A 27,642-nucleotide genomic window follows, 5' to 3' on the forward strand; every position below is an offset into this window, starting at 1 on the left:
AAAGCCATCTTATTGCTCATATTTTTTTTTGCTTCTCATGCCCCTACTACTTTGAAGTTGCATGATTCTGAGCCAAAACACAACTGTGCAACACGGTAGCAATAGGGCACTTGCAGCTCTAGTCACTTTGTCACCACCTTTTCTTATATTGCTTCCATCAAGACCAAGTATTTCACTCATGTAATATAAAATTGAGTCAAAGAATGCTGAAGAGGTTTTTAGTAACACTTTTCCCCAGAAATGCATTTCTATATGGAGATAGGTAGGCATTTCAGAACGTATTCCCTGGGGAAAAGATCTGAAAAAAATCATGAGCATCCATCCCATAAGTGAGGAGTGGGAAAGCTTGACTTTGGTGGCAGGATGACTACTGCATGCAGGCCTGACAACTCAGCTACAGTAAGGTCAAACCCTTTTCCTGGTGACACCTCACCCGCCCCTTAGCGACCACCTAAACTTACTGCTGCAAGATCACATGATTAAGTGTACAAAAACTTTTAAAAATATTTCTAAATGTGTCGTTTTTCCCACATTTTTGATGCCTGTATTAATTATTTAATGCCTTGAATGCTGGCAAGAAGTAGGACCAATAGTCGCTTCTCAGCTTGCTTCTGTGAAACGTCTAACCTCGTGACGCTGCCACTAAAGCCAAGAGCCATCTCTGAGTGGGGTACGCAAGAGGATGTGTTTGACAACTGACTGTGGTTTATGATGGGCACTAATTTTGTTTTAGTAGATTCAGGTAGAGGATAATTCTTCATGCTTTAAACAACAGACTCAAAACCTATGGAGTAATACCTCCGTTAAGATAATGAAGACTATGTCAGCAGACAAACTGAGGAAAGCACAAAGCTGGCAAGAACACAAAGCTGCACTGTGTGAGTAGGTTTCCATCCTTGGGGGTGTGATGATGTCAGACTGAAGAAATATGAAAATGTGAGAGAAGATATTCTCATAAAAGGTTAATTCCGTGACTCCCAGAGTTCTGCCTCTCCTGTTTCTCTGTAAGAGAAAGCTAAATATATTTGTGACTGGAAATTACTGAGAACTTACACATGGTCAGCCCTCCTGGAAAGGTGTGAAAATTGGATATGTGAAGAGAAATACACCAGGAGTTTAATCAGAGTAGTGACATTTTGGTGCTACGAGATGATATTGAAATGCCACTGAGTTTCCTATAGGACGGATGAAGAGGCAACTGTAGTTGCTTACTCTACTGCATGGGACAACAAAGGCGTTTCAATGGCCTCATCTCTAATGAGCACTAAGTGACTTGTACTGTCAGGGAAGATAGGAGAGAAAAAAAAGCAGGAAAAAGAAGATCCAGCTATGTCAACAGCATTGCAAAAGGGATTGGTATCCAAACAGAGAGTAGCTATTTTACAGCTCCGTTCTTACTGTAAAAGATAGAAGGCAGTGATGAACATCCTCCGAATGGAAGACGTCACCTGAAGAAGAAGTTAACACATTATAAAAAAGGTTATTTTATACAGCAGTATCAGCCATGTCACTGAATGACAATATTTTGGCATCATCACTTGGCTTTGATGCACTGGGTTTCTGGTTATTTATTAGAGTTAAAACATAACGTCAGTTAGGGGTGCCAAGTGTCATTATAAATAGAGCCATGATCGTTTGAAAAATCCACCTGGTATGCAAACTCCTGCAACTCACTCCAGAGTGTGTGTGTAAGAAAAACTTTCAAGAATTGATTAAAAGAAATGAAGGTGAATTAGAACTTTTTAATCATTAACAGACCTGTCAGGGCTATTTTACAGACATTCTTTTCTATAACAACTATTTTCGGGTCCGTTATAGCTGAATTAAGATCAGCTTTGTGTAGAAAGAGGTAAATTTAAATTTAGAAGAAAGCTTGCCTTCACAGTTGCTATTAAAATAACCCTGAATCACAGAGGATCAGAGTCACCTGGTTATGCTCAGTAAAGCCACACTTGAGGACTCAAACCATCATAGGCAGCATGCTGCAGATGTCAGAGAAAAAGAAAAAAAAAAGAAAAAAACTGGAGACATTAGTCATTTCAAACAGATGGTAAAACCTTCTCTGCTGAAAACAGCTGTGGGAAGCAAGGGTGCAGTGGCCCTGCTGTAAGGATCTTTGTGCCCTTCCACACAGGTGTTGAGGGAACCAAATTTTGAGGGACCTTGTGATCTGGAGGATGTTACTAGTCTCTGTTATCTAGGGTACCAGGAAAGCTGAGGAACAACAACTTTAGTTTCAGCCCTGGGCCCTGGCTTGAGCTTCGCAGATAAGCAAGGCTGTGGTGAACTCGGGTCTTGCCTTTCTTGTCCCCGCCACTTATTAGTTTTTGCAGGTAACAAAGACTAATAGAAAACACTTGCGTTAGCAGCATAGCCGCACAACCTTTTGCCTTTCTGGTGGTCATTTTTAAGTTCCCTGAATCTTGGGATGATGCCATTGAATGACTGACAATAAAGTCTCCCAGAGATGATGACACCTGAATGTTAAATATAAATAAGACAAAGAAACCATCTTGACAGCCCACGTTTTTCAGTCCTACGTGATACAAGCAAACATGTCTTTTGCCTTTCATATCTCAAAAAATCCTCTTTTCAAGCTGTGTAAGTTTTCCCTTCAGAGCCCTTGACAGCCACGTTCCCACAGCTCATGTCAAACCGCTGAGCACTCCCTCTGTGGCACATGGGGGTAAGCAAGTGATCCCCCTGAAGCCTGGCATATCTCTCAGCAACAGCTACATGCAAACTTTCCATAACTTTATCTTTGACCCAGTAACGACTCAATGTTTTTTTCATAAAGCATTGGTTTTTCCTTTGTAGGATCTCGATCGTGGTCCCAAATGGAAAGCATGAGGTACACAGGTTTTGGATATATCTGGTCATCAGTATGTGCCAGCTCAAAAGCCCTTGCAAGCAACCCTGAAAAACAGAAATGCACTGATGGTTGGATGTTACCACCTGCTGTAGACCAAGTGGATTGAAGATAGCAGACCTAGGATAGATGCCACTGAAAATGCTGCCTTAGTAAATAAGTAACATCTGCCCTGGCCCTTCACATTTACAAAATAACTTACAAACTTTAATTAATCACCACAGCATTTGTGTTATGTTGTAGTAAATACTATTCATAGGTAGCAGTAAATATTTTTCATCCACTCATATGGATGTCAAGTCTGCAGCTGAGAGATTAAATAAGCCAACTAAAGCCACATAGTATGTCCATGTCTGTCCAAGCACGGCTCAGAGTTCAGTCGTTGCCATTTGAGAGCCCAGCACTACTGGGCTGTGTGTGGTATCACATCCTGAAGCATGCTCACCATCATTGCTCAGTGATCTCGCCAAGTGTCTGTGCTGGCATCAAGGAACAAGGAAGAGCCTGAGACAGTAACCGGCTGCGACCCAGAGACTCACCTAGGGCATCCCCTGATCAGCGCCTGGGGCACACGTCTCCTTTTCCTGGGGAAGGTTAGAGACTGTACTGGGTTGGAGCTTATTTTCTTCATAGCAGCTCGCCTTGTGCTGTTTCAGATTTGCGACCAAAATAATACTGATAACGCACTAATGTTTTAGTTATTGCTGAAAAGTGCTTGCACAGCATCGAAGCCTTCTCTGCTTCTCACTCTGCCTCCCCAGTGAATAGGCTGGGGGTGCAGGCTGGGAGGGGACACATCCAGGCAGATGGCTGGAACTAACCAAAGAGATATTCCACACCATATAATGTCGTGTTCAGCAATAAAATGGAGAGGAGGAGGCCTAGGGACATTAGGCATCTTTTGCTCAGGAACTGGCTGCGCATAGATCTATCTGTCTCAGGCCAAATCTTGAGAAGCTAAAGACTTGGAGGCAGTTTCTCCACTGCTGTACATCAGCGTAGCTTAACGTATTTAACCTGATTTACAGCAGGTGAAGATTGGGTCCATCTCCTTTATACTAGCCTGAGAGTAATGCTTTTGTTAAGAAGCTTTTGGAATTGCTGACAGGAACCCCTATGCATTTGTGATTCAGACTTCAGACATCACTTTCTGGTTCCTCCAGCTCTTGCAGAGGGAATCTTCCCAGGACAGGTTTCTCCTCTTATTTAGATGGCTTCCTCTGACTTACAAGGGAACCCCAAAAGAATTCCTCTTTCTACATAGATATCACACCCTAGACTCAGTCTCACGATACTCCTTAAATGAAGAAGGTAAAAATGCATGTTATTGCCTCTACGCTTGAGGATGAATCTCTCAGCAGTACGTCACACAAGTGTGGTCACAACAACTGCTTCACTTGTACCCTTATCTCACATTTAACCTTTCTGATATGTCAGGATTCTTTTCTCCCCTAAACACATACTTCCTTTAAATGACATTATCGCCCTTAAACCCATTTACGCTTATTTAAAAACCTATAGCCTTGAAAGTCAAGATACTTGAACTCAAGGCTTTCTTAACTCTTTCCCTTGATCTGCCACAGGAGGAGGTACCAACTATCAGAGACAAACACAGGCCAGGTAGTGCCCATTTTCCTGCCCAAGAGAGAATGTGCTAAAAAGGTTTTTCATTCTCATCACCTCTTTCATGTGTAACTCCCCTCCTGTGTCCAAAAGTAGCTACGAAAACTGTCACCAGGGGCTGGCTGCTTGAAGGCGAGAGATGTCCTCCTGATAGTGAGTAAGAGTTGATGAGCAAAATGTGAACCACCATGAAGAGTTTGAATGAAAGAGGAAGCATCACTTCAGTGAGATAGAGAAGGTGAAATGATGAAGATGTGTAAAGAGAAGGGTGATACAGAAACGTGAGGGATTAAGAAACTCTTTGCAAGTAGCATCATGGGTGGATGCAAGTGAGGTAAGTTTGCTCAAATCAAATTCAGCTTTACCATAACTCAGTGGAATAGTTGCATTTGCATTCTCTCAGGCAGCGAAATGAGAGAGGAAGAACGGAGTGATGGGTAGGGCCATGCTCGGAGCTGACATTGTATCACTGAGCGTGCCTCAGATCACTGCACTTATGGGGAAGGTTAGGGATTGTGTCTTCCACTGAATTCAGCAAGTTTCAGGATCCTTAGATTTGGATTGAGAGATTTGTGTTTTATCCCGTCCAATACATTTTTCACACTATTAGGTGCAAAATGCATAGATTACTGGTCAATATCCTGAGCTTTCATTTATTGGCAATGCATTAAACTTGACACTTTCTTCCTCATTATGCTGTGATAAATCCTCCGTTAAAACTAGTCTTGTCTTGCAACACTTACAAAATGTGGACAAAGCAAGACTTACCTTCCCCTCTGTTCTTTCTGTGTCGCTTTGGGTATTTGTGACTACTTAAAGACCTCACGGGCGTTACTTCTGACTGCTGTCTGTCACTGACACTCGCCTTGCCCGCTAACCCATGTTGGATAGGCTCTTGCATGATTCTTTTCCAACTCAGACCTACACGAAACTGAATTGTCTTGGGTCATCACATCACAGATACAGTCACGAGCCTGTGAGAGGTGTTGCCTAGACAAAACTTTGGCAGGACTGAAAGCTTCTCCTGCTAAAGAAAAATATATCATATGAAGTCCTGTTGGTTTTCAAAATCTTTGTTTGTGGCTTGCTGACTGAACAGTCCTCTTGAGTTAAGTGGAATTATGTACGCACGTGAAGTCAGCCAGGGGTGGTGACTACAGGACTGGGAACTTCCTGGTTTCTTCCTGGTTAGTAAATGTTACTCATGTTTAAGTTAGTGAAATGGAAGGAATGCCTGTGCAATCAATCAAGCAGCACTTGAAGAGGAAGGAAACATTATACAGTATTTATTTATTTATCCGTCACTTATGGTTTGGTGAGCATAGCGAAGTGCTGCAATTGCTGTTATTAGCAAATCTGGCTTTTACACTAATTTGTAGATGAAGAAAAAATATTTATAGAATTATAGACTGCTCGAATGGGCTTTGTCAGGGACTTTGAAGAATCCTAATTCAAAAGCACTCAATTTCTATTTTGTTTGAGTAAAACATCCAAAAACCAAATTTCTTGTTCATCTGTATTCAATCTCCATTTAAGAAACATTTGAAGCTTGATTTCAGTGGAGTTGCATCTTAAAAATGTATACATTCTGACATCAGATGGTGCCTTCAGTGTCCCCCATTATCAAATATTTGCATAAAATCAGAGCACATTTCTAGCTTCTTGACAGATGTCAGTGAATAGCTCTGCATAATTTGCAAACTACTGTTCATGATGAAATGTTCCAAAAAGCTTATTGCTATCTTTTATTCAGTAATGATTTATATATCATTTTATTATATACATTGACTTGATCTCCAAACACATCAAGGAAAAGTATCTTTCTTCACCCAGTCTGATAAAAAATAAGCAAGGATGACGAACATTAAAAAGGGAAAGGAAAAGAAATGTAAGAAAACAGGACTGTCTAGATTCACAGATCAATCGCTGTGCAACTTCAAGATGATTGCAAGCATTTGTTTAAATTAAATACTGAAATAGACCATCCTCAGCAGTGGACAACGCAGTCACCTTTCTTCAATTGCTTTCTGATTTGGAGTTCATAAAAATACAACAAGAATTTATGTTAGTTTTTCAATTTGTAAAACCTTGTTTGTGTACAATGAGGCTAGATTTCAACTGTTTTTTGTTTTCATGAGCAAATTGGTCCCTTCTTTGAAACAGTATACCAGTACTCCCTTATTGGAAGGACTGCCTCTGTCTGAGGCATATGTGATTGCGTAAATTTAATAAACACCACAGTAAAATCACTTGCTGTCTGATTACATGTGTTATTCCCTTAAACTATCTCCTGTGAAACACCCAAACCATAACATGTAGAAAATCAAAAAATATGTAATTGTTGTCTTATTCTGCTACCCATCATTCAGTACCTTATGATATTTTCTGGTGGTTTTAGTGTTTTAGAGAGTTGCTGGGGTTTTTAAAGACATCTCTGTAAGTATGGCGATGTGCAGAATATTTTCCTTGGCTTATGTCTTCTTTGGTAGAGCCTTTTCTCTTGTTTCCCTCTTTCTTTCAAACAGAGGGAACCAGACTTAACTAACTTCAGCAGAATTGATGCTTCCTTGGTCTTGATTGCCTTCTTTGACTAATACCAAATAATTTAAGCCCTCTTGATTCCTTGTTTCCATTAGCGTGGCTGAAAGAATACTGTCCGAATCTGCACATGGAACATCATCACTACCTGCATTTAAAAAAAAAAGACACCAGCCCAGTGATATACATGTAGTATTAGAAAGCAAACGAAATCAGACAGCTGTTGGAGAAAGTTGGTCTAGTGACTGCATAAAGAGTAACTGATGATTCAAATTTATTTTCTGCTATTGCCTGTGTGGATTATAGCTTTAAGCAAATCACTTAGGGAAGGTTGGTCATCACCATTCATACCTCCACAGGCAGCAATACAGTTACAAATACATGACTTGCTTCTTTTGTTAGTAAAGATAGCCTGCATAAAGCCAAAGTGATTTTAATCTGTACCTTTGTGTAATCCTGCTAATAATACTGGTAAAGAGTCCTGTAACATAGGCAGTTTTTTACCTACTAAATCATTACATACCGTCTCTCTAAAGGATTTGTAATATTCTGTCTTTCTAGAAGCTTGAACTTGGCAATCCAGTGTGGTTTTCCCATTTCTAAAAACGTCATATTTTTTCCCTAATTTGATGCTGTTCACATATACAGAGTTGCCTGAAAGCTATTGCAGGGCATATATCTTTTTAAAAATGTTAAAATGATTAACTAAGTTATAACTAAGTTAACTAAGCTCGAGTTATAATTGTTGCTATTTCTTGCATTTATTTTTGTAACATGTACCTTCTTTTATTACACTCCCTCCTTATTTTACTTCACAAGTGGAAAATTAAGCACGTGACATTCAGGGTTATCTGTTCAAAAGAATCACAAGCATTGTGCTGTTGCACCAGGCAACATACAATTTATTATGTCACTATAATCACACACACCCCCAACCTATAAAGTCAGAAGTTTGTTCCGCATGCCATTATGAAAGATTATCAGAGAAAGTCTGAAGGAGAATTTTGATTTTAGAAACCTGTTAGCAAGATGGGGATTGAGACATAGAGCAAACTGTGGTCACATACCACCATGACTGACAGCTACGAAAAATCATTTGATACTCACTTTGTCAGTTCAGGACTATTATGGCAATATTTAGTAATTCAATCCTGACTAAGCCTTTACCAAGCAGTACAGCTCTTCTTTGTATTTGGTTTTTGTTTAATAAAGCTTTTAATGGGAACCCTCAGGGGCAAGTTGCTTTGGAAAAGGCACACTGGCAAATATGAGGGCATGTTTGCAGCAAACTCTTAAGAGAGAAACCTTAAAATAAGGACCCAATTAAAACTGGGTATTTACAGACCAGACATATGCCGGCTGACCTGCCTAAGTATAGAACACTAGAGGAGCATTCAGATTTGTTTCCTGTATAAGTATCTGGAACTGATGAGGTGATGTTTACACAAATGTGAGTATGAGGTCACTGAGATATTTTTACCAGATATATAGATACATTACTAATTCTTTCCCCAACAGTTCTGAAGAACTACAGAATATATAAAATATTATGATCCTTTTTCAGCCTATGCCCCACTGCGTTTCTCATTATAGAGAAAAAGAGTTAAAAAAATCAAACACCTTGCCTTGGTTTTACTTTTTGAGCTTTGGGGACAAAATAAGCAAGAAAGACTATTTTTGCAGAATATTCTTACCCTATCCAAAGACAGAGGAAGAATATAATATTGATGTCCTTTTTCCTATGACATGACACATACAAGCTACATTGCCACTTTCACAATGAGATTTTTGACTACAAATGCCCTTTCCTTCACTGTTGTGTCATCTCAGCACAGTGTTCAGCACCTATGAAAGCTTAGCACCATTCTGCTGTACAAGCCAAAAAATCTATGCAAAGATGTCAAGTTATGTAGTACAATGCTTGCCTCTCATGTAAGTCAGCAAAGCAAGCAAATAATTTTTGCTCACTTAGGTATATAATGGATGGAGATAGCAGATACTTAAAATGAGCAATCATATCTTGTGGAATTCCCCCAGAAATGTGAGAGTTAGAAGCACCACCAACACCCTGGGAAGCCATAAGCCAATGCAGAGAATTCTAAATAATCTTTGGAAGCCCCTTCCAAAAAAACGTTAAGAATTTGAAGGAGAATAGAGAGAAGCTGGAGTGGGGAGGCAGGTCAGTATATTCATGAGATAACATTCTTTTCTTTTCAGTTTTAACATTGCTAAAATTAGTTGATTGATGTACAGTCATGCTGGGTTATACGTGAGTAAATGCAGGATAAACCATGTGATGTGATCCCCTCAGATTTCACAAGCAAAGCCTGGCTGAGCCAACCAAATGCCCCGAGAGGAGGCGTGCAAGGAACACCTTCATGGAATCTCAAGTCGTGCTGGGGAGTCAACTCCAAAATGCTTAAATCCTGAGGGATTGTCTACACTGTGGACTGCTGCATAGTGTAGAGTTACCCACGTTTGCTTTAAACAACCTACCTCAGGGCATGAGGCAGGCTAGCTCTGCCAGTCCAGAGCTTTGTACAGGCTGAAAAGTACTCTGCTGAGAAGCAGGTTCCCATTGAGCTCTGTGCTCTCTCAGGTAGACTGCTTCCAATAACTAAAATGGCGCATTCAAAGCTCAGCACTGTACTGCTATCTCAGGTTCTAAATGCATGTAGCTTTGACCTTGCTGGACACTTTTCCTAGTAGTGGTGTGCTTAAAGCACAACATCTGAGCCAAACTGCAGGTAAATTAATTACAATGCATCTCTCCAGGGGTACGCAGAAGCTTACTTTAGAGAGCCCCACGTTAATTGACACAAGAAACTGTGATCGCCTGACTCATACTAATGAAGGATGGAGTTTGCTTGCTTAGCCTCCTCTGAGGAGACCAGTCCTAACCTGATAAAATCTGTGCTTCCCCCTTCCCAATCTCAGCATCTCAGTCGGCTGCTTCCTGCCGCAGGGCAGCTGCAGTGCCGAGCTGGGTCACGTATCCTGTCTCCCGATCACAGAGTGTCTTTCCTTGCCTGCTCCGTAGGCTGTGTGGGCTCACAACATGTTTTGAAGTCCTGCCTGGAAGGGTGTAAATGTTTACAGTGTCTTGATCAGCAGATGGTTTTTTGGGTGTTTAAGTTCAGAAGGTGACAACATATAAGAAGAAAAAAAAGTCAGTAGAAAAGCTGATTGGTAGAGACTGAGCAAACTGACCTAGTGATACTGATCTTCTATTACAGCTATTTCAGGGCCAGATCCTCAGCTAGCACAAACTAACAAAGCTCCGTAGAAACCAGTGGGATGCCACTGATTTACACCAGCTAAGTAGCCAGCCTGAGACGTTACTAATTCTGGGTAACACAATCCTGTACAATGCTTAGCACCTTCAATATGTTAAGGTATTTAGAAGTGTAGCCACGTTTACTTTTTCCCACTAATATCCTCTTGCTTTTCCCATACATGCTCTGCCCTTTGTCCCTGCCACACAATGTACATGGTAGTAAACAAAAGACTGTCTGACTTACTGGCACGGCTGAAAGATGTACCCCACAGTCAACACATTCAAAAGAAGCGCTTGATGACATATCTTTGTTAAGGATGAAAAAGGTGGCTATTGAACCCTGACTTCTCCATCTCAGCTAGGTTGGTTAGCTCAAGGATATAGTTCCTGTAGAGAGAGTATTTTCCTGATACCTGCTGGCCACCTGGAGCTGGAGGTGCTGTGTTTCAGTTTCTGCATGTTGCCAGTAAGAATATAAATAGAACAAATATATATCCGTTTTAATACTCCACTCTGTATTATATATCAGTGGAGATATATCTGTGTTTCCTGTCTAATGAAGCATATTATCTTGCATGTTTTGAGGGTGACTCACTAAGCTTTACTATTCTGTCACACACTAAAGGTGCCAAAAGTGAGAATTTTGCTCATCCCGCATTTCCACTGCACTAAACTGCTTGAAGCATTGACTGCCTGTCTTTCTTCTTATTTTAATAGATTTTTCAGAGATCTGTGGACTGAAACCTCTGTGTGGAAGAAGCTGTCTTGGGAAATACAGATATAAACCTCTCTATCTTGTTTTTTATCATTTATAATATAAGAGCACCAAAAAAGGTCACATTTGCTGCAATACAATAAGGCTATATAAATAGGAAAGCACCCCCCTTCTCCAGGTCACAAAACAGGATTCATTTTAATAAGTTTTAATCACCCAGATCTTACGTGTCCAGTTTAAGCTCCTTGCCTAGGCTGCCTTACCAGTCAATGGAGAGAGAAAGGAGGAATCAGTCCCTTTGTGGAGATGCTTATTTCACATCCTTACCTTTACACAGTAACATCCCCTGAAACTGTCTACAACTCTCTGGTGACTGTCAAACAGCCAGCATAAATGCAGTGCCTAAGTTTTAGTTGCTTATATCGATACACCCATACTACACAAATGTCAACTCTTGTAACATCATATAACCTGATTTTTTTTCCTCAGTCCAAGGCAAAATATTAGCATGACTTTCATTGCAGTATCATATGGTTGACGTGCGCTCTCTGCGATCAAACAGCATTTGTCTAGGGGACAAATAAGAAACAATCACACCACCAAGTCCCCCTTTTCCTGCAGCGTTGTAACCATTCACTGTTTTGGAAGAAGCCTTTTCTCTGACCTCCACTGGCTTTGGGTCAGCCACTCACTAAGCTAAGTGGGGAAGAGGATTACTGAATTTCAGAAAAGTACAAAGGAGACTAGATACAAGGTTTTAAAAATGTCTCTTATCAACACATCTTACTTTAGAGAAGCTTCCGTTTGTCCAAGTGATTACTTTAAGTTCAGAGAGGTGTGCAGAATAGTTTTTAAAAAGGCAGCTGGTTTTAGGAAAATAAACTGATTACTCTTACACAGGGAACAGCAAATCAATATTACTCAGACAGCAGAGAGGGCAAACATATAATTAATGGTGAAATCACTGATTCCAGATTTTAATAGCAAATCACATCAATACAAAGTTTTGCACTGAGATTTAAAAAAAAAAAAAAAAAAAAAGGTGACATTTATCAAGTACCTTAATTGCTGAAAAAAGTAAATACACTGAGTCAGTGACTTTGGAAAGAAAAGCGAAAAAAGGGAACATTACAAAATCCTAACTGTTTTATCTTCCCACATTTTTCAAGCAACATCTCCAGTTTAGGTATTTAAAAATGATGGTTTTGAGGCCAAATGTGTTTCCTTTCAGTCTTTAGTCTTTTGCCCTGGATTTCCTCCCTCCAACTGCCCTGCATCTCCTCTCGCCAGAGGAGACACTTCTAGCAGTAAGAGTGTGGTACTGTGACACAGCTTCTGAGCAATTGGACATTTTTTCCTTATAGGTCCAAAAGGGATTGCGGGGAGCAGCACTGATAAGAATAGTCCTCCTGGGTCATAAAGGCAGGGAGCTGCTCCAGCTGCTTAATGCCCAGTTGTCTGATGTCGGCAAAGATGTTTGCCAAAACAAACAGGTGTTTCCATCCATGAAGGGGCACGCTTGGGACCCGAAAAAATATAGTGCTGTCTTGTATGTACAAATGTAAAAAGTTATGTCTGAAAATAGATGGACTGGTTATTTTTACAGCAATGCAGGGCCATCCTGTTAGCATGCTGATTCATGACATTTCATTTTCACTTCTTGAAACTGGGGAAGAACAGCCTATCTTTCAGCAATGAATGAGGACTTTGGTGCCCGAGCCTCTGCTCAGTCAATTCCCATTGGATTCAAAACCCACTGGGGTCTCAGTCCTCCAGCTGGATAGTGCTTCCCTCACTGAAAAAATTGTTGTTAATGCTACTTAATGCCCATGATCAATGTCCTGGGAAAGCCTATAAGAGCAAGAAGGAAAAACTCTAAACTGGTAGACTTGTTCCTGGTCCTGAGTTTGCTTCCCTCCCTTCTGAAGCAGGAATGCCAGGAGCTGCTGGTATTGCTCAGGCATATTTATTGCTGCTTGATGCCTCCTTTAGAAGGGTAACTCTTGCAATAACAAAGCCGGTGTCCCTTTTGCCATCCCCATGCTATCCTGTTAGCGTGCTGTCCAGACCACTAACATACTGCCTGTATTAGTTCACCCACACTTGCAATCTGTGTGTCGTACTGCACTGGCATTAATGTTGTTGAGAAAATCTGATGTTTTCCAGCTCTTCCACCTATGAAATAGCACCGACAGCATGTACGGACCTGCTAAAGGTGTGGCTACCTAGAAGTAGGTAAGGTTCAACAGAATTTGGAAGATGTATGATTCCATGTAGGGCTAAGTATCATAGTTATTTTGAGGCCTGTCATTTCACTTTGCTTGACATTTGGCTCTTTCTTTTGGAACCAAGTCTCCTGGTGAGAGCAAACATTTCTTGGCAGTAGGCTCATGACAGGAGTTTCATTACACACAAAGGCCAATGACCACATAGCATTTTTGGAAAATGTTGTCCAGGGCAATCCATCATGGAACAGTCTTTTGGATTATTTGTTTTGGCTGTCATCTTTCTACTACTACTACAAACACAAGAAGTACCTCACATAGTCCCAGCTAAAAATAAATGCAAATTTTAAAAATCGCTTACTTATTATACAGTGTTTTACAAATCACAGACAGACATATTCCATGCCCTGAACTGTTTATGACAGGGTCATAACAGAGCACACATTTTAGTCTGGAAGCTCGACTAGAACCTGAATTACTGGTTCTTGCTTAAATCAATCGCACTTCTGGAGCCCACGTTTCGCTGAACTCTGCTGCGCGAGATTTACATCACAGGCAGAAAAAATGTTGGATTAATTAAAGGCTGGAGAGCTACAGAAAACTGACATGCATGTGCCCCTGATTAGATAATCCAACAACATTAAGACATCACCAGAACTCGAGGCCTTCAGCCAAGTACACAGCATAACATGTTAACGAACTTCTGAAGACTGTACTTGGGGAAAGAGGGAGATAACTTACAGGTGAACTATGAATACATGGTGAAGTAAGTATGTGCATTAGAGAGACATGTAAAGAGCTTACCAAGTGTTTAGTCTTTTCAAATACATTTAAATGAAAGGATGGCATGCAGATGAATAAAATTCAAGCTATACTGTTTCCTGATGGGCGTTCCCTGTATGAAAATCACCAAATGAGCCTGAGGAGAAGTTAAGGAGGAGTTTCAAGAACTGAAGCATAAAAACATTGATTGGAAGCATGAACACAGTTGCTTTGTTTTCCCATCCCAATGCAGATCCAGCAGTGGGTCTGTGGCAAAAACAGCTGGGCAGAGCCTATGGAAAGGGAAGAATGGGGGGAAGCCACAAGAGGGAACAGAGCGTCTGGTGGAGAAAAGGGTAAGGCTCGGGGAGAGAGTGTGCCAAGCAAAACAGGCTAGCTCTGAGAGCTATTGCCAAAGCTCTGCCTGCATTGAATTGGCCTGCTTACCACAGTGGGCCAGATTGTACCAACTAGATTATTATAAACAGGATTAATGGAGTCTGATTTAAAAAGTGACCACCGCCAACAGATTCCCTGAATATAACGTACATTATGGAGTACCACTATTATTAAGACTACCTTAAAAGTCCACTATACAACCACATTTTCTGTAGTAAACTGCTTTTTCAAATTTTAACCATTCAAACTGAAACTTTTTGTGGAAGCCTCAATCCATATTTTCCTTTTCAATAACTTGGCCATTTCTAAGAACGCTACTTTTGTCCCTGGCAAACAAATAAAGCGATGGCTTCTTCTCTGTGACCTCTGTTGTGTGGCAGAACCTGAAATTTTGGTAAAATAATGGTTTTTACATTAAGTCATCCCAGTAAAATGATTTGCCTAGATTGAGCAAGTTAACAGCAGGGGAAAGATCATCCTTAGCTGGCACACGCTAACCAGAGACTTGCACTGAAACTAACATCCTTGCATGTTACATCTGTGCCAGGCCTGCTCCACCAAAAGGATGACAACCTATATTACAGCCTCTTTCCCCAACTCCAAGCAGCATCAGGCCTGCTAAAGATTTTAACAGATATTGATGTAATGCCACAAGAATTTCTTAACTCCCTTAGTTTTCGTGTCTCTGTTGCCTGTGGAGTTAGGGAATGCAGAGCAAAGACGTCTAAGCTAGGAAACCACAGTAGCTCAGGAAGCAGTCAGATCAGTACAGCCCTGTGTCCAGTGGATGTTGTGTTTCTGTAGTCATCTGAAAATTAAACATCTAGTCCGAGATGCTGTATCCAAGTCAAATATGGCAAGTCACCGAGATGCCAGATATCATCAGTGGAGAGAAAGGCAAAAGGTGACCCCTTTCTTGCTATGATACATGCCTAAAACATAGGAGTTGTCACTCTCTGGAGATGTCTGTTTCTGCTCCTGACTACAGAGATATCTAGAAGAGTATCTTAGATGAGACTCCTAGCTTCTAGACAGCTGCATTTAGGTGAGATAAAGTCCATCCAAAATGTAAGACCTATTAGCTTGGGCATAGTGCCTAATTGATTGGCTGTACTTCTTTCCTGAGCTAATGCCAGTCAGGAATTACTGCAGGATGTGAAAAGTCTCTTGTTCTGGCCCAGTCAGAATGTTCATTTCCATATTTAGATGATTTGAATGACAGTTGCACAGACAACTCAAAATTTAGCATTTTTTTTAATTCCTGTCTTCACAACCTTAATAATGTTCTTATATATTTGGGCTTTGTTGTGTCCCATGTCTTAAGTATGTCTTCCTAGCATCACTTTGTTTTATTCATTCACAGTGTGCAGAGCACAGGCATAATGTGACTCCTAGATAGAGCTATCACAGTTTGGGCTAGACTAAAGGCTGCCTTACTTAGGTACCTAATTTATGTCTCACTTTCAGGCAACTACTGAATCAGTACTCCTAAAGTAAGTAAGCACCTAACTGCCATGTTTAGCTGATGGAGAGGGAGTGCATGCCTTTGAAATTGGAACAGATTTCCAGATTTTGTACAGCTCTCCTGACCGTACAAGGAAGTTAAGCATTTACTTTAGCAGAACAGGGTCATGAAGTATCAAAAATTTAGGTGCAAGATGAATGTTCCTGTGAGGCTCAGTTGCAACCTCGTAGGGGTCTTTTTGCTTGGTAATCTTATATGTGCTTTACCTAATGCATTGTGCCTAATGGCATCTAATGAATCTTTACAACTTCATTATGAAAGCAGTAAACCTTTGCTGTTCCATTTTATAGGCAGAGAAATTGAGGCAGAGACAAATGCAGTGAAAACAACTTCTCAGTCCCACTTTGTTCATGGGGAAGACGCCATGGGGACAGCAGGTGCTGGCCCAGACTCACCTTCAAAAGCTTGGTTGATTACTCCGGTTGCTGCCTCTTTGTCTTCAAGGTAGTGGATGAAGGACAGTGAAGAGTGTCTTATCTCTTGCAGTTTGTCCTGAATGTAAGAGAAAGTAGGTCTGTTGTGAGGTTCTTGGGCCCAGCATCTTGTCATTAAATCACATCTGGAAAAAAAATCGTTAAAATGTAAACATTAAAGATAATAGAATCATTCATCTCAACACTTACCATTAAATCATCTGAGAAACAAGTTTGGCCTAGATTTTCAACTTCCGAAAACTTTATATGTGGTACAAAGATTATCATCAGCTGCTGAGGGAAGGAAAAGCAGGTTAAAGATCAATTGTCAGGAATACTCACTATGAATGCTTTTAATTTTTCAAAGATGGATATTTTTGAGATTGGGAGCAGCTATAAAATTAAAAAAAAAAAGAAGACACATTTGCCATTAATATCTGCTCTCACTGAAGAAGTCACCAATATTTTCTAAGAAAGCAGACAAGGAGGTAATTCTCTCACAGAATTTCTGGTCTAAAACCAGAAATGACCCTGAAGCTATCAGCCTATTTAATCCTCCTTCAACTCACGTTACCTCAAATTTAGGGGAAGTTCAAGGCAAACCTGCCAGCACAGAGAGGGTTAATTTAGACTTCTGCCTCCAGACCAAAACAAATAGGAGTAAGTTTTCCCATCAAAGGCAAAACTGGTATGATATTCCTCCGGGTGCAGGGATCCTAGCCCGCTTGCACAACACTATCTATAACATTCAATGGAAAACTGTCCCTCCTGTTTGTCTAAAGGATAGGGCTGATTTATATTGCTTATTTGAGATGAGTCCAGGCTACACAAAACCAAATCCTATAAAAGCCAGGGGGAGCCAGGCTGAAAACCAAAACACAGCCAGCACCTGGATATGCTAAGTGTTGGGAGTGGAGAGGGGGTCTTAGGGTCTCAAAACCGGAGAGCAGTGTTTGAGCAGCCAGTGAAAGGCCAGTTCAGGAGACTGCTACTGGAATGTGGAGTATTCACCTCTAAGCCCTAAGTTCAATTATCCTCCCCTCACAAACAGCCTCCCAGACCTGCTGCTATGTGATACCAGGCGTTACTGAGTTATGTGAAATGAATTGGCTTGCTCAGATCCTCGCTTATCCATCTTAAAAAGGACACTGCTGTCCTTCACCGCAATTGGGTATTTTACAAAACCCTTGGTGACGGGAGAAATCTCTTGACTTCTGACTTTTCAGTGATATTTTTCATTAAGATATTGGGATTGGGTGAGAAACTTGAGTAGAAAAATTGTTTCAGAACCACATTTCATTGGCCTGTATCACGTGGTTGTGGAGCTGGACAGAGTGATTCTGTTTTTTCAAAAGGATCCAATGAAATCTTGAAAATCCACTTTAAGAATCTAAAAAGTGGTGGTGACTTCCTAACGCTCTGAATCACTTCATCTTCTCACTCACTTTCAGGTGTACTGGTTATTGATGACATTGGAAATATAGATGGAAAAGTACTGAATAGGACTCAAAAATGAGGTGAAATAACTCTGGTTTTCCTTCTGCTACCAGCAAAGTGTCTGTCACATTGAATTCCAAAGCCAGGTTTGGATGCTGGAAGCCAAACAATCTGCTTTCTGGTCATGCTGCTTGGTAGGATACCCAAGAAAAAAAACATGAGTTCAGGTGCTGTGCTCCACCAGGTTACGCTTGGGTTCTCATGAGCAGAGCCTTGTGCAAGGTGTAGCAATGAAGTAAAAGAGCTTACTGAGTACACTGCTCCTTTAATGGAAGGAGCCATAGGCCAACAGAGGGAGAAAGAAACAGGAAATGATACTTAAGTCATAGAGTCATAGAATGGTTTGGGTTGGAACGGACCTTCAAGGATCATCTAGTTCAACCCCCTGCCATGGGCAGGGACAGCTTCCACTAGATCAGGTTGCTCAAACCTGACTTTGAACACTTCCAGAGATGGGGCATCCACAACTTCTCTGGGCAACCTGTTCTAGTGTCTCGCCACCCTCATCGTAAAAAATTTCTTCCTTATATACAATCTAAATCTACCCACTTCTCATTTATGAAACAAGAACACGACAAATGTGGATTCTGAATATTTTTGTATTCCTACGACCAATTGCTGCCTTTCTAAAGAACTAAATTTTTGTTGGACAATCTGCTTTATAAGTTTTGTTCCTTTACTCAGTTTTGTTACTTTACTCAGTTTTGTTACTGAGTGGGGATATTCATTGCTGCCAAAACATTGAGAACTGGAATTTCCTCATTTTAATTATATTCTATATTCTTATTTTCTAAATCAAATCACTTGCTGGTTGGCTTAAAATATTAATACCAGATAGAACTGATATTGTTCACAAAGTATTTCATTCAGAGAGGCTTTATGTTTCTAATGACAAAAGCTTTCATGTTGTCTCAGAATGTAACTGCAAATTTTGCATGGACAGCTATTTGTGGCATGATATTTAGCTTTCAAGGCATGTTGTGACATTCAAAGTTTTAAGTCACATGGCATAAACTTTCACTAGCCCAGAAATGCATCAGCATGAGACCAGTCAAGAGGGTGAAAGCCAGGTTAATATGCCAAGATGTACATGAATGACAGCTTGAGCACATTCTTATATTTTCTTGGGAGCCAAACATGGGTTAGCAAATAGTACATTGCTTCAGTATGAAGAGACTCAGAGGATTCCCCCACTTCATGGGGAAAGCCTTTCAGGAAGAAATGAAAAATAAGAGATCCAAACACAACATCAAGTAAAGGTTTATGTTAGGTTTAAGAACTAGCTTGTACACCTAGATGTACACTTCACAACCATGTTTTATCTGAGTGGGACAACTGGTAGCCATATGTCCAACAGAGCTGCATACGTGGGACAGATAAGAATTTGGGAGCCTGGAAAACCAAAGAATTAATATTCATTATCTCATATTGGAGGCTGAAAGCGAACAATTCCTGAAATGTGCTTTAGTGCACAGAAGCTACAGGACATTACCAATTTTCTCTCACATGAGATGGGAAATACAATTGATGTGGGGATTTTCTTAGAAAAAGAGAAAATTTGTTGGGATAAAGAAGAGCCCCTGCTTTCATCATCCGATGCATTCTGAGCAAGCCCTTCTTCTCTCCCCACCCTCCAAATCCTGCCAGGGGGAGGGGGGCTGTTCCCAGAACCAAATAGCAAAAGCTCTTAGTTACCAAACTAAAGTTTCTTCATCAAACTCATTGTGTAACTTTGCATGGGAGTGAGCATTTGGTGAAACCGCAGCTTCAAGGCAGCAAGTGGCACCACGCTTGTACAAATTCTCCTGACTGCAATCCACAGGCTTTCAGGATCTATGTTAAATTAGCTCAGTTCAGTCCAAAGTTTGGCATGCTTTTGCATGCAAGCCTTACACCCAGGTGGCTGTGCCAGATGTGGATCTCTCACTGCAAAAGTAGCGCCATTCATACGTCTAATTCATATTTCAGTAAATGTGGCTCATTTATAGATCCCCAAGCCCCTTTTCCAATTCATTACTAAGATTTATCTATCCACGCTTCTTTGGGGAAAAACAGATGATTACTCCCTGGAGTAACATCTTGTGGAGGTGAGGGGGAGAATTTCTCCCCCCTGCCAAAAAAAAACCAGTCCCACTTCCTTAGTGCTTTTACACCCCAAGGTTTCTGTGTCCTACTTGCCCTTGCAATGTAAGCCTACCACAGATTCCTAAACACTTCTCAGCTGAAGTAGTTTGGCCTTTGAACTCTCTTCCTATCAGTGATGGTTTGTTTTGTTAAATGACAATGAGCAAGCCAAAGTGCTGAGGAGACAATTACTGACTGCTGATGTCCTGATGCAGGTTCAAAACCACAAGAAGGAAAGCAGGAATGTCAAGAATCCCAGCATGCCATTAATGACCTAGCAAAGTATCAAAAAGCTATTTATGCTACTGACAGAAGCTGCATGCAGGTGCTGAGTGTTCACCAAATGAAATAAAAGATGGTACAAGAGTCTAAGAGCCCATTCAGCTCTTGGCTTTCAAAAACTATGTTACTGCTATTAGGCCCTGATCCTACAGGTTACAACAGGCAGACCAGTCTTTAAGCCCTACCTGCTATGCTGAATTTGAGATCTGGGACCTTAAAAATTACTTCAAGCAAAGTTTTCTTGATTCTTCTGAAGATCTGGTCACTCATTTTAAAGGCAACTTATGAGCCTTTGCATGAGCTTGAATTTCAAACTAGTACATGGATATACATTACCTGCTATGTTTTTTTATTCACAGGACAGCTGTCAGGAATTTTTTGAGGAAACCTTTTTCAGCAGAAAATATTGAAATTGAAATTGCTTTGGGCTCTCATTTCTTCTGTGACTTCCAGTTTTTGCTCTGCTCTTAAAACAAAATCCTAATCTCTTCAGTTCTTCAGTTCCTCCAAGTGCTAAAGCTTACTTTTTTTTTTTAATTGCTAAAATGGTATTTCAGCTATACCTACATAATGATAAATAATCACCGTCTCTGGAACTCAGAGCATGGTAATTGATCTGAGACCTATCACAGAGATCTGGAATTACCAATCACAGAATTATTCTCAAGCCATTTCCTCAGCCCCAGGAGTAAGAATTGTGCACTTTAAGTTGCCTCTCCTTCCATTTGTAGGACCAGCTGTCAAATACATTGCTGGGACTGCTTATGCTGAGTGGATGATGCAGGAATTGAGACACAAAATTAAAGAATACTGAGTGATTGCTGGGCTCGGGTTCAACTTCCTCCCTTATACTCCTCTGGCCAGTATGGTTTTGATCCACTATATGTATTCTTTTTATTCTTTTACTTGCAAGAATTTTGCAATTAAATCTGAATTTTGTGCTCAAGTGGAAATTGGAAATTGAAAGCTTTGTTTATCCAGCTCAACTAAAGACTAACCAGAAGTGCAGACTTCCCTTTTCCTGTACTGCTTCAGCTTTTCTTACTGGCTTTTGTAGGAGTTATATCTGCAAAGAGAGCACGGTTTATCTTCCACATATACTCTAATATTAGCCTAAATCCTTCCTGCAGCTACCAATGAGAAAGCCAGTTATATCTGCTATCGCAGGCACATGGTATACAGGGACCAGTAAATTCTTTCTTAAATCCGTCTTAACTTTTAACCAATACCATCAGGTACTCTCAGACTGTTATCACATTACTACCAGATTCATGCCCAAGACTGACTTTATATTATCTCTGAAATCCTGTTTAAAAGACCAATATCCACCTTTCAACTTCAAAACTTAAGTTCTTACTCACAGGTTGCACTACTGGATGATTAGCAGTGGGTTGGCAGCTACAAGCGCTAGCTGTTTTATCTGAGAAGAAGCATACAGGATGTTGAACTCTGCATGGGCATAAGCAGTATTTAAAACGATGACCACCTGGCAATAAGCCTCTTGCATTTTATAAATATTATCAACAATATTTAAACAAATTAACTTACAGGTCATCAGGACAATTGTTTGGAGATTCCAGTCTTCCTCCTGATCGTACATGGTGTAAAACTTCTGTATTGGAGAAACCTGGATATGGCTGTTGACCCAAAGTTAATGTTTCCCATACTAAGACTCCAAAAGCCCTAAGACACAGCAACAAAAAAATTTAATTACCATAGTGAACATGAACAATCTCCCTATCAACAGTTAAAATGTCTCTAACCTACAAATAAGACTCAGTTACAAAACTTAGGAGTAAGAAGTTTTAATTTTTTGGTGAAACAATTCATATATCCTTAAGCCAGCCTCCGGAATAGCTAAAATAAATGTGTAGAACTGACCCACTTTCTCAGACTCACTGAGATGCAGCTTAGAAGACATTGCTTCCCTGGGCATCACTCTCTGGTTAAGCATATCCTCAGTTAAACAAGTGTTTAGAATCTCTAGAGGTGTCATTGGAAGTGGAGAGACAAGTTCTCCTGAGCACCACTAGCAAAGCAATCAGCACCCCATTTGGTTTGGCATAGAGCACTAAACGGCTTGCTTAGATAAATGTAAAAGTGTCAGTCAAATGGATGGGCTGCAGGGGCTGAGGACTTGGACAAGACTGGTGGGCTGTAGCCTACCATGAGTACCCATGGCTACCAAAATCTAAACTTGTGTGAATCTCAGGTTTAATGGATATGGTTTGGGTTGGGTTTTTCCTGACAGTGGGTCTCTGCTTTTTCACCATAAATTCAAACCCACCCAAAACCACACTTTAAGTAAATCTCCACAGCAAAGTACTATGACCTTCCCCTAATGATGCTGAGAAATTTGGGCTTCAAAATAAAGAAGTCATCAGAAGAGGGTGAAACAGTAAGGAGAAAGTATTTGGATGTAAGAAGGAAATGCCAATTAACCTAATGGAAAACAAAATGGAAGAGGATGCAGGCAGTCAATTCACTGCCCAATCAAGCAAAAACCACACTATGGGGCTAGTACAAAATTGCTTGATTGAGTGACACTAGTTCTTTCCAGCCAGAATCCAAAGCTAGAGCGCAAAGCATTAAGAAATATATCCATGCAGGTACTGTCATGGTGCCAAACTTTTCATTAGCTCATGAAAATATTGCTTAAGAAGAATTCTGCCATAGCCTAAAAATTCTTAGAGATGGCAATAGACAACCTTATCACTGCTCCTGTAAATGTAAACCAATATTTTCTTGCTGAGGGATTTAGTATGATTATTCCCACAGCTGTGTGGCTGCTATAACTCACCAGACATCAGAGCGATTTGTAAAGACACCATCAATGAGGCTTTCAGGAGCCATCCATCTGACAGGGAGTAGGCCTTCTCCTCTTTTCCTGTAATAATCATTTTTATAGATATCTCTGGCAAGTCCAAAATCACCAATCTTTACTACCCTGGAGGAGCTCTCATATTTCTTCTCAGACACAAGGCAGTTGCGAGCAGCCAGGTCCCTGATTTGTAAGGCAGAAACAAGAGGATGGAGTTAGCATTGCAAAATAACTCAGGTCAGAATGGACCTCTGGAGGTCATCTGGTTCAACCCCCTCTTCAGAGCAGTGCCAACCTCGAGATCAGATCAAGTGGCTTATGGCCTCATCCAGTTAAGTTTTGCATACCTTCAAGACTGGAGATGACACAGCCCCTCTGGACAACCTGTTCCGTTGATTGATCCTGGACATTGTGAACAATATTATCTAATTTCCCTTGCTGCAACTTGTGCCTATTGCTTCTCATCTTTTCCCTGTGCACCTAGAAAAGTCTGGCTCTGCATCCTCTATAGCTACCCATTAGGCAGATGAAGACAGTAAATGGATCTCCCCACTTGCCCTTCTCTTTGTTGCACGGGATATGATTCTTGCCTAGGGTACAACGAGTCCTGGATTCAGATCTTAGGTAGCCCACCATTTTCTGAGAGAACTGTAGGTGATATTTAGCAGAAAAACATAACATTAAATTTTACTCCAGTGCTCTCACCCTCTCTGTTACATTGTGACATCATTCTAGGCATTTTTTCCCTAATTAGTAAGATAATTAGTCCCGATATTGTGGGTAAATCTTGGAAGACTAAGGAAGTGAGTTCTGTACCTGTGTATAAAATGCATTTTCTCTAAATAGACACAGCCTTTGCAAATATCCAAACCTATATCCAAAAGGTCAGTCACTGTCAGTAAGGGACTCTGGAGCTAAAAGAAACAAAACCAGAAGTTAGCCGTGTCTTCCAGCTTTACAAACTCAGAATGATAACCTCCCTATGCAAAGATGGTATTGTTTTCCTCATTTGAAATGTATAGGATTTTTCCAAAACATGCAAAGCACAGGTGCAAAATCTCTGTATGTTAATAGAGCAAATGCTAATTACCAGCAGGGTAAACTGCCAAATCACTGCACTGCAAGGCAAGTGAACACATCCTGTTCTTTGAATTGGGGCTAAGAATATCCTAGGACCTTCAAAATTGTTTCTTTACTACTTTGGAAGAAATGAGACCCTAAAAATTCCTCCCACTATCAGATCAGGTTTGCTTGCTGCTGTATTAATCAGTATAATACATTATTCTAGTAGAATACACATATATACATTTCAGTAGAATTCAATACTGACTGTGGATTCAGTTTGATCATGAAAATGAACTAGACAATTGCTATAATGCTATAAAATTTCAGTATTGAGTTCTTTTGACCTACAATCCTACCATCCATATTATTAATCTCCTTTCTAACTACAGAAAAAATTTACTTAATTAAAGATATTTATTCTTTATTCTTTTCTCCTCTTTCCTTCTAAAAAATTTGAGGATACAGGCACAGGGACAGTATCTTCTTATATGCCTGGACTATGCCTAGCACATTAAGGATATTGCTGCTATTCAAAGACAGTCCCCCCCATGAGGCCTAATAGACCAGATACATGACCACCATTATTTATGATCACTTTTCGAAGGACTGTTCATGGTATTCATAGAGAGAAACTCAGCAGACATCTCACAACTGAAAACACTGGTTTGGTCAGTGGTCTGACCAAAATGATTGAATGACATTCAATCTTCTTCACAGCAACTCTGAATGCAACTCAACATTGAGGTCCTAGGGCATTAGTGAAAAGCCAGGTCAGACTTGCAGGTACAGAAACAGCTGGACATCAGCATGGCCTTTGAGGAAAGGAAAAACTGAGAAACTGTGGGCAGTTACGGGTTAAAAATATTAGTCTCATGGTCTTTACCCTACCTTTTGTTTTCTGGCTCCTCGTAAATAGCTAAGTAGATCCCCTCCTTCCATCAGCTCTAGTATAAGGTACTGAGGTTCATTTAACAGGCACACGCCAAGTAACTTCAGAATGTGGGGGTGATCAAATTTACTAAAGAGAAGGAAATGACTGTAAGATTACATATGAGAAATCCAGCTGGTTGATAGCTAATAAAGTGCACATAGCTGCAAGCAATGAATGAGCAGTTCGGCCTTTACAATCCTGCCTCTACCAACAACATGATTTAGTAACTCACAGAGCCTGGATTTGCTCAGTCATGGGGAGAGTTCAGGGACATCCTTTCAAAACACAGGCTTACACTGTACTTTGATGGGCACTTTAATGCACGCATGCATATTAAAAGCACATTTCATCATATTTCTAGGAAGCAAAGAAAGGTAGACAAATGGTAATCTCATCTAGGAATAACATGAATTGCCTGTACATTAAAGGTATCGATATTATTTTAATAGAGCATTTTTACTACTGTATTCACAGTAGAACTGCTGATTCAGAGAAATGCACAGAGAAAAGTAAAAGCATACGGTGCAACATATTATTTTCACAATTCAGAGGAGAACTGTTTCTCACAGTACATTTTCAAGAGAAACAAAATATGCACGAGGAATACTTGCAGATATGCTAGTAATTGCCTGTGTGTGTCCAAAAAGATAAGGATTATCACAGAGCAATCAGCACTCTCAGATCTAGCACTTTTCAAAGAATGAAGAATATTTATTGCCTCTGTCAGTGCCCATGTTTTTACAATCACATTTCTTGTGTTAGAAAATGGTTTTCCCTTCACACTGCTGTGTGAAAGGACTTGCACCATCAGTCAGAGAAACTTGACTCTATTGGGGAAACTGGTGGTGTCCAAAGTGCTGTCAAATGCACCAGTGTAAACAAACAAATAAAACAGAGGGACATTTTCCTTCTAACCCCTTTCAATTCATATAATCTTAGGTGTGGGCAAAGACTCTAGCAAAAAGTGTGATTTTGAGTTTGACAGTTCCCCCCGGCCCCCAGCACATACCTCTCAATCAGACAAACTTTGGCACGCTCAAGAACAAAAAGAGGGGAAGGAGCACCCGGCACTTTCCCTACAGCTCACACAGCCCTGACTGAGCTGTCATTCCTTACTTCCCAAGTGATGGGATACACACAAGAATTTGCTACATACATTTGTACACAAATGACTTACAAATAACCAATATCAAATGACTTTTTGAAATACAGGCAACTCAATTTTCGCACTGCTGAATAGCAATAATAGAAGAAACAAATAGTCCTTGCTTAACTGGGACAGTATGCATAACACTGCAATCCAAATTTTAATAAACATCCAAAAAGGCAAGCAAAATAAAAGTTGCAGTTAGAGATCTAACATCAAGGTTTGTAAACAACCACATCCACTTATTTTTCCTTTCTGCCCTTGGTTTCATTTATGAGACCTTATATAATCATCAAGAAAAATCATTAAGCCCTCCATGAGGGAACTAAATCATTCTTTTTTCACATTAAAAAAAATGAAAGATTTAAAGCATATAAAACATACCAAAATTTTTTATTGTTGTTTAATGACTACTGGGAATATATAATATTTAAGCTTTTCTATTCTTTTTATTTCATCGTATTGGTGTACATATGGGCCCACATCAGTGTTTACATTAAAATGTAATTATTTCCAATTATATATTTTTCCAGGATTTCTGGTTTTGGATTATTTGCCGCAAAAAGAAAGCAGAATTGGGGAAGCTTCAGAGAGTTTAACTATGGGCACATATAATTTCCATACTACACAGAAAAGAGACCTTACCTGGGTTTATGACTGCCAGGTAAGACTGAAGATAGATTGTAGGAAGTTTACACACAACAGTTATTCTTTGTCATGAATTTACACTTTAATGACATGGTTCCATTTTGGTTTTCACCAGCCTCTTACCTCATTCAATGTACAGTGTGTGGAAAAAGTTAGGCAAAAAATGCAAGATATTCTTTTAAAAATATGTAAACACAAGAAAGAATGCTGTGAAAACCAATTTAAAATTTAATAACACTATGTTTCCTGTACAGGATATAAAATCCTCCATTTTTCAAAAGAGGCTTCGAATTCTGCACTTGTGAAATAAAAGTCAGAGAAGTGCAGAAGTGCATCTGAAAACTAAACCACACTCTCAGTCTTATATTACCAGCTCAAAACTTCAGCTGAACTTCTACTTGTTTCTGAGGAGACTCTGGAAAACCAGATTTCTAGCTGACACACAGACCTTTCTGTGTGAAATTCTTGCACTGGTGACATGCATTGTTTTTTTAAGTCTACCTCAATAGAAGAGGTATGTGGCAGCCTCTAGTGGTAAGTATGCACATCTTTAAAAAACAATTTCCACAGTAAACTGAAACTTCAAGGCATCAGCTTGTTTTGATAAGTTTATTTTGGTAAAATGGGATTAGTCAAATGTTGCCCCATTGCCTTCAACAACTAACTTAGTTTTAAGGGAGCGAAGATACTGAAATACATTAGTCCAAAGCCCAATAAATCCATTATATGAGCATACTGAACTTGCAGTCTGTATCTTAAATTTTGCTCATCAGTTTTATAG

The 27,642-nt window shown here is 40.1% G+C and overlaps 1 protein-coding gene across 1 annotated transcript in view; it reads right to left on the reverse strand.

Moving 5' to 3' along the window:
- Positions 1-6,964: 6,964 nt before the first annotated feature.
- Positions 6,965-27,642, reverse strand: part of ROS1 (ROS proto-oncogene 1, receptor tyrosine kinase) — a 75,117-nt gene continuing 54,439 nt past the window's right edge. The window contains exons 39-44 of the mRNA XM_075148086.1: positions 25,024-25,153; positions 23,887-23,984; positions 23,050-23,253; positions 21,798-21,932; positions 16,325-16,492; positions 6,965-7,174 (exon numbers count right to left, since the gene is read on the reverse strand). Of these exons, the coding sequence (XP_075004187.1) occupies positions 7,030-7,174; positions 16,325-16,492; positions 21,798-21,932; positions 23,050-23,253; positions 23,887-23,984; positions 25,024-25,153 (880 nt within the window). The 3' untranslated portion in view covers positions 6,965-7,029. The remainder of the gene's footprint in view (positions 7,175-16,324; positions 16,493-21,797; positions 21,933-23,049; positions 23,254-23,886; positions 23,985-25,023; positions 25,154-27,642) is intronic.

This window comes from Calonectris borealis, chromosome 3, assembly GCF_964195595.1.
Source record: "Calonectris borealis chromosome 3, bCalBor7.hap1.2, whole genome shotgun sequence".
Classification (NCBI taxonomy): Eukaryota; Metazoa; Chordata; class Aves; order Procellariiformes; family Procellariidae; genus Calonectris; species Calonectris borealis.